Source organism: Carica papaya, chromosome 8 (genome assembly GCF_054855325.1).
Source record: "Carica papaya isolate Zhongbai chromosome 8, ASM5485532v1, whole genome shotgun sequence".
In the NCBI taxonomy this organism is placed as follows: domain Eukaryota; kingdom Viridiplantae; phylum Streptophyta; class Magnoliopsida; order Brassicales; family Caricaceae; genus Carica; species Carica papaya.
This window is the reverse complement of record NC_142316.1, coordinates 2,565,601-2,584,449: the sequence shown is the minus strand read 5'-3', so window position 1 is coordinate 2,584,449 and position 18,849 is coordinate 2,565,601. Positions and strand designations below refer to the sequence as shown.

General features: G+C 33.5%; 1 protein-coding gene across 2 annotated transcripts in view; it reads right to left on the bottom strand.

Annotated features, from left to right (window-relative positions):
• Positions 1 to 153: 153 nt before the first annotated feature.
• The window catches only part of LOC110809305 (protein SEMI-ROLLED LEAF 2), a 33,996-nt gene continuing 15,300 nt past the window's right edge, over positions 154 to 18,849 (bottom strand). Inside the window, exons 8-20 of one of the 2 annotated variants that reach the window (XM_088209116.1) lie at positions 18,386 to 18,567; positions 18,074 to 18,270; positions 17,697 to 17,989; positions 17,318 to 17,467; positions 16,664 to 17,209; positions 16,415 to 16,561; positions 10,594 to 10,666; positions 4,063 to 4,190; positions 3,712 to 3,906; positions 3,496 to 3,633; positions 3,278 to 3,409; positions 2,543 to 2,752; positions 154 to 841 (exon numbers count right to left, since the gene is read on the bottom strand). In XM_088209116.1, coding sequence (XP_088065242.1) covers positions 653 to 841; positions 2,543 to 2,752; positions 3,278 to 3,409; positions 3,496 to 3,633; positions 3,712 to 3,906; positions 4,063 to 4,190; positions 10,594 to 10,666; positions 16,415 to 16,561; positions 16,664 to 17,209; positions 17,318 to 17,467; positions 17,697 to 17,989; positions 18,074 to 18,270; positions 18,386 to 18,567 — 2,580 coding nt within the window. In that variant the 3' untranslated portion in view covers positions 154 to 652. The remainder of the gene's footprint in view (positions 842 to 2,542; positions 2,753 to 3,277; positions 3,410 to 3,495; positions 3,634 to 3,711; positions 3,907 to 4,062; positions 4,191 to 10,593; positions 10,667 to 16,414; positions 16,562 to 16,663; positions 17,210 to 17,317; positions 17,468 to 17,696; positions 17,990 to 18,073; positions 18,271 to 18,385; positions 18,568 to 18,849) is intronic. The other variant, XM_088209118.1, reaches the window with a different exon arrangement.

Here is an 18,849-nt window from a genome sequence, read left to right as displayed (position 1 = left end):
ATTTAATAAAACTTTTGCCAATAATTAAATAATAAAGTCAAGTCTACAAATAATGTTTAGTATTATAGTAAAATCATAAAATTTTCAAAGAGAAATTAAAATTTATATTTTATAATATATCGATATAAATTTAGAATAATTAAAATTCTAACCTACTAGGAATATCTTTTTCTCTATCTTCACATTCACATAATTGAATTTTACAAAACACCAATTTTTACAAGCTGATACATGATCAATGGACTATATAACAATTAAAAAGAAACAAACTTACTACATGGGGTTGCATACACCTATACATATTCATCCCAAAAATTTCAATATGTATGGGATGAAAAGTTGAAGTTAAAAACCAAAAGGAAGGAAGGAAAAAAAAAATAAAAATAGAGGATTAATCAACAAAATAATGAATCAAGCCATTTACTGTTAACAGAAATACGAGCACAAAATTGCTGACCTAACCCATAACAGCTCCTGCAAATCATTATGTTGGAAGTAGCAACTAGATTTCTGAGAATTCCGTCAGCCAACTTTCAACTCATTGTTCATGGACCCCGGTTTTTATGGTTTACGACATCATCAGCCAGAAGCCTTCTCGAGATTGTCAATTGGACTTGCTCCGAGGGAAAATATGGACTTCCATTACCCAAGTTTAGTGTATTACCTCCGAACTGGCGGCTTTCATAAAATTATCAAACGGGCATGATGCCGGTGGTCGGAAGCAGTGGGGATGATGCTGGTACTCAGTGGCACACGGCATTGCGCTAATGCTAGCAGTAGATGGATTGTAGGAAACAACATCAAAGTTCTGATCAAGGAATGGATTTCCACCCTGCAATTCCTAATGGTGTGAGCCTCAAATCAATTTGCATGCAGGCAACAGGATACAGAAAAGTTAGGTTTAATGCATATATGGACTAACATACGTTATGAATTTAGTAGACGTGCAATACATTCAAAATTCGTTTTAAATGACCAAATTTTTCAAAAAGGAAGAAGAACCTTATTAGTTCCTTTATGATTTTGAACTAACGACAAATTTTGAAGTTAAATATTCAAAATGTTAAATGTTAAATTATACTATTTGACACAACACTATTAAAAATTTGAAACTGATATCATTCCAATTTTATTCTTGAACTGAAGGACAAGTCCCATTGCATACACATTGTTGTTGTTTAATATGTATCTAGAATAGGGCATTCTGATGAAATAATAGACATTCAGGAGTTTTTAGAAGGAGATCAAAACGAAAATAAAATTCCACTCACCATAATATTTCACTAGCTATATGATTTCAGCTTATTTAGATTGAATAAGTTAAAGGACAAGCTTGGTACCGACAGCAAAGGGTTATACTTAATACTAATGAGGACCATGATAGTGAAAAAGGTAACAGCACTTGATATGACACACGGGTTGTGTAGGTGGTTATAGGTGGAGGGTGTCGGCAGGCAAGGGTTATACTAATACTAATGACAACCGTGATAGCGGAAACGGTACCAGCAACTGATATGTTACACAGGTTATATGTGGAGACTAATGATAGTGAAGGCCATATTAAGTCAAACCATTTTGAAACTTCATATGAGTCATGGTAGTGCTGGAAGTGGTAACAATGAAATGGATAGTGTATGGGAAAAGAGATAATGCTGAACATACTGGTATCCTAGATTCTCTGGTCTTTGTATTAGTTCTGGTGGTTTTAAACATGATGGACAGATTAGCTGACAATGGATAATGGTAATATCGAACTGTTAGTGTGCATCATCCGGTTTGATGTCCATGCAAGCGTTGGTAGTGAATCTGCTGATAGTAGAGTTGGTCGCTGGTGGTTGGTGATTGGTAAGGACTCAAGTGTTTGTTATCATCCTAGTATCCGAACCTATTAGCAATTGATGCAGCACACTTTTTCTAGTTCAATTCTAAGTGTTATTTTTAGTTCAATCCTAAGTGTTATTATTTTATTATTTTTGATCTTTTCTAATTCAAGTCCAAGATTTATTTTAGTTTTCTAGTTTCCTTGATATTTCCTATTCCTAATTTGATTCTTAGTTTCTTAGGATTTCATGTTCCTAGTTAGGTACATGTTACAAACCTTATAAAAGGACTTGTAACAGTTTTGGATATAACTTAATACAATTCAACGTTATTCTTTGAAATTTTTAGTCTTTATTGTGAGTAATCTAAGTACTCTAAATCTGATCTATTCAAACAAAACTTCTGCTGCACTATAGTTGTTGGTGCTTCGATTCAGCTACATGCTTTTAATTAGATTTTTTCAAATGAAATGAGAATTATAACATAGAATTGAGGATAATGAGGCTTATTTACAACCTTTTCAAGACTCTTAAGCCACAACTGCTGCTCCTATGATGAAACTGATCTAGTGACTAATGGTGACAGAATAATTAACATTTTAACTCCTTCAACTGTTAGATTTTAATCTCTTCCATGCAGATTTTGATATCACTGAGAAAAATCTAAGTTTGAATAACAACATAATGTTCAATGCAAATGTGAAGATAATGCAAGGAAATACCAGAGAGACAACTGGTTCAACATGTGAATAAGAAATTGTCTGATCTTTGGCCTGGCTGTAATTGTTACTCTTTTGAGCAACCATGAAAACTGACATCTTCTGCTGTTTTCCCATTAGAAGGGCCTCACAATGACCAGCCATTTCAGTGTAAGTCATGTCAGGTGGATGGGAGACTGAGTATCTTCCAACTTGATTTGTTGTCTGAGAAACCTGCAGAAAATATCACCATCCCAGAGAGATAATACTAAATGAGAGAATAAACACTCCATGTTTTTATCTAGCAGAAAAGAGGTTCCATTAAGCTTAATATCCGAGCTAAATGTTATCCTGGTAAACGTTCGAATATTTATGATTGTTTTTGCAGAGACAAAACTAAAGCCTGAGAGGAGCCTCAACTGAAAAAACATCACAATGACCATTGCATCATAAACAAGAGTATGCTTATGGATAGGTACTAAACTCAAGGGTCTTATCACAACATTGCACTTCTCTAATGCTATAGTGAAGAATGAAAATGGACAAATAAAGGAATTCCTTCAGATACCTTGGAATGATAAAGTAATTCTAAAACCCCAGCCACCACCCCCTCCCCAAAAAAAAAAAAGAAAGAAAAACCATAACCTCAACAAATTTGAAAATATTCCAATAAAAAAAGCACTTTTTGTGAATGATCAGAACAAGTCTTAATTATAATGGTTGTCTCCCTGCCATCCACCGGATCAACAAAAAACTTACTGCATCCAGAAGTTCATCCACACTCAAGAGATTTGAGATTTCTTTTGAACCCAGCTGCATGGTAGGATCTGTTTGGCTTTCATATGCACTTGGTAGCAAGTCAGTGTCAGGCAGGAATAATAGAGGTTCAGCCTGCAAAATGACAATGTCAGTGTCCATAAGACGTTATAGTAAAGAAAATGAAATAGAAGATAATAAAAGAATAAAAATGTAGTCACCTTGTCAGGAGATTCTCTGCCTTTGATTTCATACTGGTACACTTCTGCAGGTGCTTCCATCAACTGAGCCCCCAATGGACATACATCATCGGGTATAAAGTCAGTAATCAACTGTTCTCTTATGCAGGATGACTCTTGCTGCAAAAAAGAACACAAAGATTGGCAAGGCACTCCTGATATAATATACTAGAGCACTAAAATGCAAATTCCATTTACATCTGATTTTCCAAGAAACTTCACGATCATTGCAGCAAAGTACTCTTTAGATAAGTTTTCTGTTATTTCTATTGCTGAAAGCGACTTCAAGGCATCTTCGTCATCTTCTTTAGATCCATATACTTTTTCTGAATGGTCACCAGTATCAACAGCCTTTACTTTGCAATCATCAACCAACTGTAGAAACGGATCCATCTGATATGCCATCATAACAATGTAAACATTACAAGGAAGCTCAAAGTTTAAGTAAATTTTCTGGTATGATTATTTCCTTAGGAATAAGAAAACAGAAATGCTAATATATAAGACTTAGAAAAAATGGAAATCCCAAAAAAAACTTTATAGACCTACTGTTTTATCAGTAAGTGCAGCTTTTGCACAAGGAATAAGAGGAGGTATGTTGAACGCTTTTGACAAGAATATGGCCATAGATGAAGACAAGGTGAAGAGGGACCTGCGTCGTGAGGGCTGCAATTTTCCTAAAAAGATAAGAAAGCTTCATCAGTTGAGGGGATGACATCTCAGGAGTGCTACCCAGATTGACATTTACCATCGAACATTAAACCGCTAGTAACTCAAAGAAAAAATATAATTCATTCAATTATTTATGCTTATTAAAAGAAAGAGCTTGTTCTTAAAGATCTCTAGTTTATAGCCCGTTTTCTTCGACTCATCATTTCTTTCTCTCTCTATGCATTTTCTCTTTCTGTCTGTAAAAATTGATTCTGAACCTTTGTCAGTTAAGCTGCCTGCTTTTAATTTTCTTTCAATTTCATTCATGACTTATTGGATTCTTCAATTTTTAATTTTCTCTTTTGCTGATCAGAAGTGTTTCAAAAATTCTCCATGAGATGTGACCCTAATTTAAGAATCAGGATAAAAACTCCTGTTTATACTAACCTCTCTCTGTTAATCACTGTTACCTTTTCTGTTACTTTCTACTTGCTATACAGCTTATCTTTTTTGCGCAAGTTCATTCATTATAAACTCCCAAATATACTAACAATAATAATATCCACTAAATTATTAAATTTTTATTTGAAAAATCAACAGCCAAACTAGCCATGCTTGTTCAGCAGCCAAGAAGACTGCAGATGTTTACATTTTGGTATCCTCTCAAAAGAGAGGGGCCGTTAGTCTCTGCTTGGCTTGTATCTATTTCCACTTGTTTCACACAATTCGGCTTTTGTGCAAAACTCAGAGTCTGTCTGAGTTTCACGCACTTGAATATTGTCTACTTGCCAAGCTTATATTTTGCTTGTATAGTTGTATGTGAAAAGGCGTATTAGAAAGTAAATAATAGAAAAAGGTCATTTTTATTGACTAACCACATCTTGAAGAGCTCAGCTTTTGCATAATAATTAAGAACCCAATATTTTATTCTGTTCATTCAAGTACCTAAAATTTGCAATCCATTCAAGTACCTAATCGGATGTTAGTTTTTCTACCACAAGGAATGCTACGTTAACCCAAAAAAACATGTGGCTTGCCGCATTGGTAACCAAACTAATGTTAATATTTAAAATAACAATATTTCTATTTTATATTTACTGATAATAAATAATTTAACTCTAATCCTTACTGCTTGAATGAAAAACCAAATTATTTCAAATTATTGATACTTTATTTTATTTTATTGACTATAAATAGATTTATTAGTTTAACTCATTTATCAGTAAATTTATAGTAAAAATGTTATGTTCTTTTAATATTAAATCTAATTTGATTGATAGTGTGGCATATCACGTGTTCTTTTGTTAGACATGACATGTTATGTGACCGTAAATAAATGGTAGCAATCCAAAAACTAAGCAAAACCCTTAAATGAAAGCAATGAAAAATGTTCGATACTGAATAAGATAAATTGTTGAGTTCTTAATTACATATATGTGCGAAGGTTGAACCCTTCAATTAACTTTTTTTTTAAATAAAAAATTTAAAAATATATACTTTTTGTTACTTTAAGTTTTTGGAATAATTGATCAATAAATCAAATTATTTTACATTTATCTAATTGAACATTAGTTGATAATGTAAATACTTCTAGATTAAACCAAAGAAAAAAAAAAGAGATAAGTAGGTTAAGAAACCTTTAGGTGACTTTTTTTTTAGATAAAAAAAATATTTAGGTGACTATTAAGGATATTGTCAAAGAAAGGAAAGAATCACGGTTATTTCACTGTTGGTGTCAAATTTAATTATTAAGATTTATATAAGGGGAGTAAGTGTAGTTTTCACATGAAAGGTTTTGCTTGCTAAAGTGAGAAAGTTTCTAGTGGCGACACCAAACCTCAAGGGGTTTCTATAATTTTCCTAATGTAGAATCGGATCACTTTACTCCTATGAAAGTAGGTGCTGATGTTTTACACTTCCCTGTTTGATTATTTAGTGTAAACTTAAACTAGAAGGCCATCACAAGGTGTCCAATTCCTGTCACTCTGATTTATCATGAAGGCCAATAGAAGACTATGACTCATGGCATTCTTAAGCTTAAATCAAGTTTATCCTCTAAGGTGTTTTATGGTGATTCGGCAAGGAAGAAGAATAAGGATAATTCTTTATGAAAATTGTCAGTTGGAACATAAAGGGGTTAAGAAGAATTCTAAAGGGAAAGAATGTGAAAGAGGTGATTTCTAGAGTGTGTCTAGATGAAGGACTCTGTGGATAGCCTGTTAATTAATGAAGAGTGTCTAGAATTCTGGGTTTAAGAACTAGGTTGTTAGCCCTTCTATTGGGGTGTCACAATAGGATATTGATTATTTGGAACTTAGAGTTTCTTCTTGTATCGATGTTCTTCAGGGTACCATTTCATCCTTTTTGGAGTACTAAGGGTGATTTTATTGCGTGCAAGTTTTTTTGGTGAGAAATAGGAAGCTCTAGATTTACTTTCACTACGAAAGGTTTTAATTCGTTTGTTCAAGATTTGAGAGCTCAGAGACCTTCCTTTATCAAATGCCTTGTTTACTTGGTTCTTTAATGGAGGTAGAATTGTCTCTTACTGCATTGGTAATTTTTTAGTTTCTAATTATTGGAAGGATAATTTCCTGACAAAATCCAAAATATCTCCATCTTCCCTTTTTAGATCATTCCGCTATCATTCTTGAGTCCCATATCCTGAGTTAGGATCCTGCTCCCTTTTATTTCGAGATATGTAGCTTTGACGTCCAAACTTCTTAATAAAGTGAAGGAGTTACTGAATAAGGTTGAGGTGGAAGGTTGGGAGAAGTTTAGTATCATGAAGGAATTCCAATTCTTGAAAGGCAAAATCAAGGTGTGACACTATAACAAAACAGAAAGGAAGTTGACAGCAGAAATGTAGAATTAACTGGTCTAAAAGGGGGATGTTAACTCAAATCTTTTTCATAGACTTGATAATCGAAGAAGGGAAAAAAGCTTCATTAAGGAGTTGGAATTAGAGGGTGGTGTCCTGGAGCATGGCCTACTTCTAAGATGTTCAAATTTCAATCGAGAATAAAAAACTAGATTAAATTGGACCGAACTTGACGAAAAATAGTTCAGTCTGGTCTTCGTTCCAAAGATGGAGGAACTTTTTGGTCTGATCTACTTTAGTCCCCGATCCAGACAGAAATTTCAAAGAACTCTTTGAAAATTTTTAATTATGATTGATATTTAATAAATTATTATTATTATTTTATTAATTTCATTAATTATAGATTTGATGCATGATTAAAATTTCTAAATTTATTGTTGTTTTTAATTTATTGAATTAAACATGATAATTTGAAAAGAAAAATGTTTAATTAATTTCAAAGAACTCTTTGAAAATTTTTAATTATTATTGATATTTAATAAATTATTATTATTATTTTATTAATTTCATTAATTATAGATTTGATGCATGATTAAAATTTCTAAATTTATTGTTGTTTTTAATTTATTGAATTAAACATGATAATTTGAAAAGAAAAATGTTTAATTAATTTCAAAGAACTCTTTGAAAATTTTTAATTATTATTGATATTTAATAAATTATTATTATTATTTTATTAATTTCATTAATTATAGATTTGATGCATGATTAAAATTTTCAGATTTATTATTGTTTTTAATTTATTGAATTAAACATGATAATTTGAAAAGAAAAAGATCTAATTCAGTCTAATCCAAAATGTGACCGGTCCAGTCTTTAGTCGGTTTGGTCCTTGGATAGATCTAGTCTGGTCCAAACTGATAGACACCCCACCTACTTCCATACGAAGTTAAATCACTAATTTTCAAAGTTTTGTCCAATTAGGATGGTAAGATCATCGGTTCTTTGAGGGAATTAATTTGAGTCTCATCAATTTCAGTGAGGCAAATTAGTCAGAGAGACCTTTCCTTGAGTAAGAAGTGAAGAGGGCCTTGATGGCTCTTGGTCCTGATAAGACTCTCAGACCAAATGGTTTCTCTATTGCTTTCTTCCAAACTTGTCAAAACTGTGTAAAATGTGACTTGATGGAGGTGGTTGAGGAATTTTATCTCAACAGGCTTTGCTGGTAAGAGTATAAACAATCTACCTTCATTACTTCGGTGCCTAAGAAAGACAAGTCTTAGAAGATTCCTGACTTCTATCATATTAGCTTGAGTGACAAGCATGTATAAGAATAAAACATCCATTCTTCGAGTTGAATCTGGAAAAAGCATATGATAGAGTTAATTAGTATTTCATGGATAAGATGATGGATAAAAAAGGTTCCAGGACCAGATGGAGGAAGCAAATTAGTGGATATCCATACTCGGTCTCCTTTGCAGTTATCGTTAATAGCAAGCTTCGGCCTTGGTTCAAAGGGTCTAGCAAAGTGAGACAGGGTGATCCTTTCTCTTCATTCCTTTTAAAGCTAGTTGTGGATATTTTTAGTTGAATTGATTAAGGGACTTAAGACGAGACTTATTAGAGTTATTAGGGTATGGTTAAGGAGGAGAGAGTGGAGATTTCTAATCCTTAGTTTGCAGATGGCACCATCTTCTTCCTTTCAAATGGTCTGAGAGTGTTTGATAATGCTCTCACCCTTATGCAAAGTTATAAGATAATTTCCCATATATGGATCAACTTGAGTAAAAGAGCCCTTGTAGGTATTAATATAGATGACAATGTTGTTAGTGGTCTTGTGGAGCCTACTGAGTGTAGTTGGTCATCCTGGCTCATTAACTATTTAGTTATGCCACAAGAGGGAATCCTAGATTAAAATCTTTTTGCGATGGAAATTCTAATAACATTTCTAGGTGGCTCAGTCTTTAGAAGGGTGGATCATTTTCTTTGGGTGGCAGAATTACTCTTGTTCGGACCTGTCGCTCCAATATTCCTCTGTTGTTTCTATCTTTGTTTAGAATCCCAAATAGGGTGGTTCAGATAATCGAGAAGATTATGAGGGTTTTATTGTGGTATGGAATGTGGAAGGCATTTAGAGATCATGATGGGATGTGCGTTGTCTTCCTAAGAAGCATAGTGGTTCGGGTATTGGGAATTTTACATGCAAAAAGTTGCTCTCTTTTTCTTCTCTATGGAAGTGATTGATTAAGAGTATAATGGTATGCATAGAAATGGTTGGAACTAGGAACTCAACAGCCATAAAAGCCTCTGAAAAGCTATCTCTTGGTTCTATGATCTTTTTATCCCTTTTCACCCATTTGACGCTGGGGGCTGGATCTTGTATTTTAATCTAGGAAGAGTCTTCGATTGTTGATCGCCCTTTAGCCTCATGTTTCCCTCATCTCTATAATTTCTGATTAACAACTATATCATTAACCATTCTGAGAGGCGTCATTCTTTGAACATACACCTTATTCGCAATTTCAATGACCGGGAATGTGTTGATATATTATCCTTGATTTACATACTTGTTTTGGAATGATCCTTGATATACGTACTTGAATCTTGTTTCATTTCGTCCCAAGCTGATAATAGAGTATGGACTCTTGATCTGTTAGGCACCTATATTTACAAGTATTTTTTTCACCCATTTACCTAGTTGTCATCATGCATTTTCCACCAATTAGTTTTGGCAGGTTAAAATTTCTTTTAAGACGACGATTTTTTCCTGGACAACTATTATGTATAAACTTAATACTAATGACTTGTTGCAAGTTTGCAGGCCTTACAGTTGTCTCTCTCCTGATATATTTGTGATGTTTTTTAAGAGAAATGAATGCCACGGCCGCCGCCTCTTCCTCCATTCTGAAGTGACTTGGAAGCTATGAACAAAACTTTTTGGTACATTTTCCCTAATGTGGGTATCCCCACTTACTGAATGTTTCTATGAGATCATCTTTAAAAGGAGATGAGGTTAGGAAAGAATGAGGAATCTTTGGAGACACCATTTTTGCTGTTTTGTGGGTGTTATGGTTGGAGCAAAGATCGATATATGCCTTCTTAGTTTTTTTGGGATAGAATGACTTTTTGGCTTCTTTGTGGGCCACGATATATAACTTTTTCAAAGATGTTTCCTTATCTTTATTGCAGCGAAATTGGGGGGCAACTTTGCATTGATCTTATCTTTTCGTTTTTCTTTTCCTCTGATTTTATGGAGGTCATTTTGAGAATGTCTTATCTTCAATATTGTATTTCTTCTTTCTCGTTTATCAATAACACTTCTTTTCTTGTAAAAAAAATATTGATGTTCATGGTGCAAGATCAGTAGGTTACTAATGGTGGTGTCAAGACTGGTTCTGACATCAAAGATAAAATCATAATATGACCATCATCACTCGATTTATAATGATTACCAAATTCCTGGTAAGTTTTTAATAAGTGGATCTGTACACTAGTATCACATGTTCACTTTGAATGAGTGGAAAGAAAAATGAGCCAACGTTCATAAAGAAAATAAAGCATGCACATGATCAAATATTATATATGAATGGTATCAAAGATCTAGGAACTACCTCCTTTAAGAGCAACGTTCCGTAATGAAAAGGCTAGCTGAAAGCTCCGGATCAGAACCTCGTTGCAGGAGTTCTGCATCGCATAGCAGATCATAAGAAACTAATAGAACTACGAAAATATAGTTATGATGGACAAAAAATTTAATAAAAAAGAATTCAAGCGCAACAAATGTTTCAGAGTCATTTACATCAATATCGCAAGAGTCTACTTGTTTGGAGTTAATATTAGAGTTCAATCCTTGTATACTTACACCAAAAGAAGTATAAGAAATGTTAAAGAATCAACAAGGAGAGAATTAGAGAGGAAAACAAACCTCATTGTGTTAAGTCATACACCCGTACGGTGTTATATCTAATATAATAGGATGGATATGATACCTATCTGACTTTTGCTGTAAATGATATAAGCTGAGTCTTGAGAAGTGCTAGTCAAAATTTACACAATCAAGTAAAAGGCTGTGTTCCAAGCTAAAGATATTCTTCCCCTATCCAATTTAAGAAATCATTTCTTTTTCCAATTTATGAACACAGTTATCAATGTAGAATTCTCAAGCATTAGATTTTACATTTTCCTTTTTTTTTTTTTTGAAATAACAAAAAAAAAAAAGCAAAACCCATATGCTAGCATTGGGTTTCGCATAAAGCCATTCAAAATATATTTTAAAATAAAAGCTGTACAGATTTGACGTTCATTGATATAAGCTGAAAAAGAAACACTGAGCAACCATATGCTGAAAATGATGCAACAAATCTAACAAAATGACAATAGAGGATGAAATACTTGAAACTCTTTCCTTTCTGAAGCACGCAAAACTCATGGTTTCATTCAAAGTCCTAGTCATTCTGTTTTCCATTTTAATTAAAACAAGATATTAAGAGGAAAAGAAGATAAAAAGGTGGAGGATAAGGTATCCTCCTTCAAAGAGAAAGAAAAAATACAAAACCAAGAAAAGGTGAATGTCAAGCCCAACTAATAGTAGTTAGAATTTGTTACAAAGAATTGGCTAGATTGTTTTAATCAGTTAAGGATTAGTTTATTAGTTACTTTTCTTCTACAAAAGATGCTGTGAGAATCAGTTTTGTATAGAGAATATATGAATGAAACTTAAAAATTCTCCCTATGGCAATTCCTCTTTTCTCTTCATTTTTCCTACTCTCCTTCCTCCTAAATTCTAATTCTGTTCTCATCTTCTTCTATATTTTTTTCCTGTTTCTAACAATTCTTCTTCTTCTTCCTTCATTTCTTCAAATCAGGACAGGTCCTTAACAAATTAGTATCAGAACCACTTGATTCTGAGAAACACAAGACACTGTGATTGCGATGAATAGGAACAGAGAAAAAGCAACGGCAGTTGACCAACCATCGTCAATGAGTCTGATCTGGAGCCAGTCCAGATCATATCGAACATGCACGAAATGCAAAGGCAAATACGCCATTGATTTGAGTAGATCCTAGAACTCCTAAATGGTAGCACGCAACTATCCAAAGCAAACACTCTAAGAGAAGCTTCACAAGAAAACAATGAGCAATTGATCTCTCTTTGAAACGGGTATATTCTCATAAATGAAAACAAACAGCTGTCGTTTCCTTCTGTTTTACCAAAATCTGGTCAAGCTTCCCTTCAGGCTCCTTTCAACCTCAATTTTAATGTAAAGTTTTTTCAACCAAGTTGCATGGTAAAAATTATGGAGAAGATGGGAATCATAGAAAAATTGAGAAAATTTGGAGTAGGGAAAGAACTTTACTTATTTGTGTGGTGAACAGCTGAAGATATAAAGAGGAAAAAGAAGTGGTGGAGGACTACACACAAGTTGAGAGAGAAGGCCAGCTTGCTGAAATTTCACTTGTTGAGGTTACTTCATATAAGGTGTTTGTGAAAAGTTCATAAAAATGAGTTAGTCTAAAATTTAGGTGGGGATGAAAATTTTTGTTGCGGAAGATGGTCTTTTTCTATGTAATCTATTGGTTTACTTCTCCAAAAGTAATAGAACCTTCAAAATAGATGTTTATATATATGTAAAGTCCCATCAAATAACTAACTATTTTGATTCAAGGATGATTAAATAATGGAAATTTCAATAAGAGAATAAGCTTTTGTATGTGATGATGAACATCCTTGAAAACAAGGATGCTTTCATGGGGAAGGTATTGTAAGACCCAACTAATAGTAGTTAGAATTTATTACAAATGATTAGTTAGATTGTTTTAATTAGTTAGGGATTAGTTTAGTTAGTTACTTTTCCGCAATAAAAGGTGTTGTTGGAATCAGTTCTAAATCGAAATAAGAGTGAAACTTAAAAATTCTCCCTAAAACAATTACTCTTTTCTCTTCATTCTTCCTACTCTTCCTTCCTTCAAAATTTTAATTTTGTCCCTATCTTCTATATTTTTGTTATGTTTTCTGCAACAATTCTTCTTCTTCCTTCATTTCTTCAAATCGGGACAGGTTCTTGATAGTGAAACATTAATATTAAATGCAGTCTATTTATTTCAATATATATATATATATATATATAAATGCCCTCTAAATTCTTTTGCATAATTAAAAACGACAAACTCCAAAAATATATATATATATCTTTTGAGACACAAACCGTTCTATCCCTTCGAATCAATTCTGCCTTTTCCCAAATCAGTAAACATAAATTCCAATTTCAAGTGCCTGTTTGCTATCAAGATTATTGATCATAAAAGTTTTGTCATCTCCAAGAATAAAAAAAAAATTAGTTAACTAAGCTAAACAACTGAACAAGTCCTTAGCCATCTCCGCTAATAATACTAGTCAGCCAATTTGACATCATAGGACTTGCAGCTCCGTCAAAGCAATGGCCTCAGAGATCATTTCTCATTATGGTTTCACTGACTTCCTCTTCTGTCCTTGCAATGCCTTGGAATTAAGTTAGGCAATAGACTACCTTATTAGCTTTCTCTTCAGTGAACAGAGCTATGATTTCTCTCTCCCTCATCTCGCCTTCAGTACGTGTTATGTTCCCTATTTAAGCATCAAGTGACGGGGCAATTAAAAACAACACTGTTTTCTAGTAAGGTGTTAATACCCTCGTTCTTACTATGAAAGCGACTTATTTTGTGGAAATAAAGTACAACTGATCAAATAGAGCTGCTATCTTAGATCTCGTTTGAGAGAATTCTAATTTTATAATTTGAGATAAATTCTGACTTATTTTTATTAACAACAAGCGTACTCCTTTAAATAGAGGTTAAAATTTTTATTTAATAACGTTAATCTAATTAGAAGTCTAAATCTAATTTGAAATATTTTATTAAAATATTAGAAATTCTATACTATTTAAGAATCTGATACTAATCGGAAATTATATACTATTTAAGAATGTAATATTAATTAAAATTTCATGTTCATTATTTAAAAATCCACTACTAATGAAAAATCATATACTATTTAAGAATTTAATAATAATTAGCATTTCATAGTTAATTGAACTTCAATCTCCTATTGTTTAAAAATCTAATACTAATTATAATTTCATATTTAATTTAATTTGAATATTCTATTTGGACTCTAGAAATGCATCTGTAACATTAGTTTCGCTATCCTTCATATTTATTCTCAAACTTAAAATATGAATATAACTAACTTGTCAATCTTTTCTTTTTGCCTAGAACCGGCTTCGCATTCAATCTTGACCGAGAACAGCAGTTTACATTGACAATCTTGAACAAATGGCTCATCGCAGTTATAATACAGCTCATTCAACCTCTTTTCGGCAATCTCTGCCCTTATTAGTTTCTTTATAAATGGAGAGAGAGCATTACAAAATTGTGTCGTAATGTTGTTGACATGTGGATCCAGTGTTTTCTAAACTGAATTGTTAAACTTGGTTACAGACTGAGAATGGTCACTATAATTGTATTTGGTCATAACCCACAACTGTTGTTTCCTTTCAAAAGTTCTGGTCATACTCATTACATCCACAAGAGTGGTGGTGATTGCATCTCGATCTCTAAACAAAGAGAATCAATCAATTCTATTGTGAACAAATCTACTTACTGATCACGGTTTACCATAGAGGTTCAGGCTAGCAACCTCTGAAACTATCGTTGATACTTCTTAACCAAATCCGTTTGCTTAAGATTGACCAATTCGCACCGAAAGGGTTACTTTTGTAGGGGTGGTCCAAACCGTAGGGTGCAATACTCCGCGAATGTTTCCCATGTTACGTCCAGCTCTTCTTGCTGTAGCTTATAGTACCAAAGTTGGGTTTCTCCTAACATGTGAAAAATTGTTATACTAATCTTGTCAAATATGGCAGTGTGCTAATAAATAAAGAATTGCTCGCATTGATGAAGCCATATCAAAGGATTTTTTATCCCCACCGTAGGTGGGGAAGTCTAGATTGGTGTAGAGCAAGATAATTCCTCTGTTTTCCAGCTCTGTGTTTATACTATGCAATTCTGGCTGGTTATCAGCGAGACCAAATTGGACTGTGTGGCTATTGTCGGCTTATGTTCCGTCCTATAAATCCCTACCACGCAACCTGGTGGTTTTTTGAAGAAAAGTCTCCATCTGCTGAGACAATTGCTGCAGCTTAACAACCATCCGAGCCTCTGATTCAACGACCAGATTTTCAATGCCTCATGTAGTCCTTGCTCGCCCATAGTGTATGCTTCTAATACCAAATTATTATGTTTCCTACTTAAGGATCAATCAACGGTCGATTAACAACAAAATAGTCTTTCAACCAATGATTAATACCCTCATTCTTATTACAAGAGCAACCTATTTTGTGGAAATAGATTACAGTTCATCAAAGAGAATTACTACCTTGGATCTCGTTTGAGAGAGCTCCAATCTTATACTTTGAGATAAATTCTGACTTACTTTTATTAATTACAAACGTATATCTTTAAATAAAGCTTGCAATTCTTATTTAATAATATTAATCTAATTAGGAGTGTAAGTCTAATTAAAAAATACTGAACTAAAATATTGGAAATCATATACTATTTAAAAATCCAATATTATTTAGAAATACAATACTAATTAGAATTTCATGTTTACTATTTACAAATCTAATACTAATGGAAAATCATATATTATTTAGAAATTTAATACTAATTCGGATTCCATATTTAATTGAACTTCAATCTTTTATTATTTAAAAATCGAATACTACTTAGCATTTCATATTTAATTAAATTTCAATATCTTATTTAGGCCCTACAAATACATCCATAACAGTACATAATTGATTATCACTGTTTCTCAGCTCCACTGTCATGGTCTTTGTTTATTCCTTCCTTATACAAGGCAACACCAAACTGATTACTCAAAGTGGAGCCTTAACATCTTAAGTACTGTCGCACATCAGGTTGACTAAATTGTGAAGTCCCAGCAGTTTATTTTTTCTTTTTATGCACTGTATTAATCCCAGTATCCTCCTTCCAGTTTCACAAGCATATCAAGTTTATTTAATTAAAAATGTAAGAGATATTTTCCAGTTAATTATCTACTTGTTTCTTGACAGAGTAGATGTAAGTTAAAATATCAAGGAAGAGTCCCTATGGTAACAGAAGCCTAGTCATATGGAATCTGCAATCTAACCAACAGAAAACAATACTTTAATTTCATAGACCCACACATGTAAGCAGAGATCTTTCCTTTTAGACTATCAATGGGAGATGTGGATTATCACAAAATATGCCACTATATCAAGCTTAACATTAACCAGCTCAGCCTCAACTAACAGTGCTCTGCATGCTAAGATAAACTGGACAACAGAACTGGATTCATAAGTCAATTTTACATAAAAGTATATATGGAGAAAAACATGGCAATTGTACCTTGGTCCTTCCAAACAGCAAAACCAGGCTGTACGTATTAGCTATTGCTTCGTAATTTTCTGGTGTATTTAAAGGATAAATAGATTGCTCCCAAACTGATGAAAGAAGAAGGAGAATCTGATGACTGCTCAATCTAAGAGGTACCGCCTGACATAGTTTAATTAGAATAAATTATATTGGATGATGCAGCAATTGTGAAAGGAAGTATTCTAAACACATAAGATAAATGAAGCTAACCTAAATACTGACCAGTTTTTCAAGTGAACTTCCCATAGATTCTTCATTCGATATTGCAGGTGAGGGACTCTTTTTCATACTATAGGCTCGGCTGTAACTTGACTTCAGCCTGCTCAGCACAGTATTTTCTTGCCTATTAAAATCCTCTTCATGTACAGTTTCACCTGCAGCTGCAGTTGATTTATGTCTTTTTACACTATAACCTCGGCTAAAAGTAGAATTTACTCTGCTCAGTGTTGAAACTTTATTGAGTTTTACATCCTCATTCTTTATTGCTTGATCTTTTTGGTCCTTATATAAATCTTCATGAGGGCAAGGTTGATCCTTTTTCAACTTCTGAAGGAGGGCAGCTGATGATGAAAACACAGAAACAGTTCTTGAGAGCGTCCTTTCCATATTATTTCCTTTTCTTGAGTTGGGGATAGCAGCAGAAGTGTGTGGGCGAATAGAAGATGGGACAAGGACAACTGAAAATATACAGTGTGCCCCCACCCTGGATTCATGATCAGCACAAACCATAGCTTGCAGTAACTGATGAAACAGTGCCTCTGGAAAAGCCTAGACAATTTCAGATCCAAAATCTTGTGAGATAATATTCAGACAGGTAGACAGTAGAGTGGAAACATTATTAAAATATTAGACATAACAAAACGTAATCACTCTTGCCTTGTTTTCGTATGAAAAATTTGGTATAGCTGCTGCAATTTGAGCAGTACGATAAACAGCAGAAATCAAGGTCCTGGTCATAACCGTAATATTTGACATGTTCTCCAACATAACAGCCATTATGTCAAGGATTGGACCTGCATCTCCAACCTGTCTTTCAGAAGACCACTTAGTTCTTGATTGACTCCAAGAAACAAGAACAAACTATTAACATTGTTACAGGAGAAATTTTATCATTAGTTACTAAGTATTTTGTGCAAGTATCATTACAGAACACATTAATACAAAAATTAATACTAGATACATAGACCAGATTATAAAAAATATATATATTAGGCATCAAGGATCTACAAACTAAATGAGGCAGGTCAAAAGTCACCTTAAGTGATAACTGTACAAGGCACTCATCAACTGCTGCTTGGAATTTTCGGTTATATTGAATCATTTCAGCTCCCAAATTAGAATCATCAATTGAGCTGTGTATGCTTTTCCGCAAGTGTCTCATCATATCACTCACTGCACCAATCATAGCTACAGAGGCTTGAACCTTTGTTTGCCGAGCAAGTGAAGTGGCAACATCAACAATGTGCAGTTGCATATTGGGCTTCTTAAGAACATTCTTGTGATCAAGGTGCTTGATCAAGATGGATAACAGAAAGTGGGTATTGTGTCCTGTGCAGCGAATTAAAGATCAATAAAAGATAGTTTGGAAATCAAATGTAAACGCAAAAGAGAACAAATGGCAAAATTACAAACCAGATCTTTCTATTAATAACTGCATGTCTTGCAGGACAGACAGAGCAAGACCATGTTCAGGGGACCACAGGTCATCATTGTCAAAAACACGAAATAATGATTCCAGTACACGTCTCACAGTTGTTGCTTCCTTTGCTAGCTTGGCCATATTATGAAGGCAAACCCTTGACCAAAATTCAGGCTTCTTGGCATCATCCCTGTCACATTCTTTTATATAAGAAAGGGAAAGAGTAGGCATAGATTATCTATAATATTATCCCTATCAGATATCAATATTACTATAGCTATGAGAAACTGAAAAAAGAGAATTACACGGGCACGCAAACTTCGCCTTTATCATTGACAATACTTCTCCAAGAAGAAATCCTGGCGATGGGATCTTGGGGAAAAAACTCTCTATCAATAGAGCGATTTTGGTTATCTTCCTTGTCATGAAATAGAGCATCTGAAGCCTTCTTAGAAGTTCCATAATTTTCCAAAACAACAGAAACAACCTGAGCTTTGAAGAATAAGAATAGTTGTCAATATAAAGTTCTCCTACAAAAGAAGTGGATGCAGTATTATATCTAGTTAATATTTTTAGTGAGATGGATGCTCGATTAAAAAAACTCCTTAATTCATAAAAAGGTTTCAATAGATGCACAGTTATTGAAATTCACAATCTGACATCAAAATCAAGCTCTTTTCAAGGAACAGCTAACCAAAATAAACAACAAATATAAAACATGATCGCCAAAAGAAATGGCATAGTGCAAATAAAAAAATTCAAAAGAATA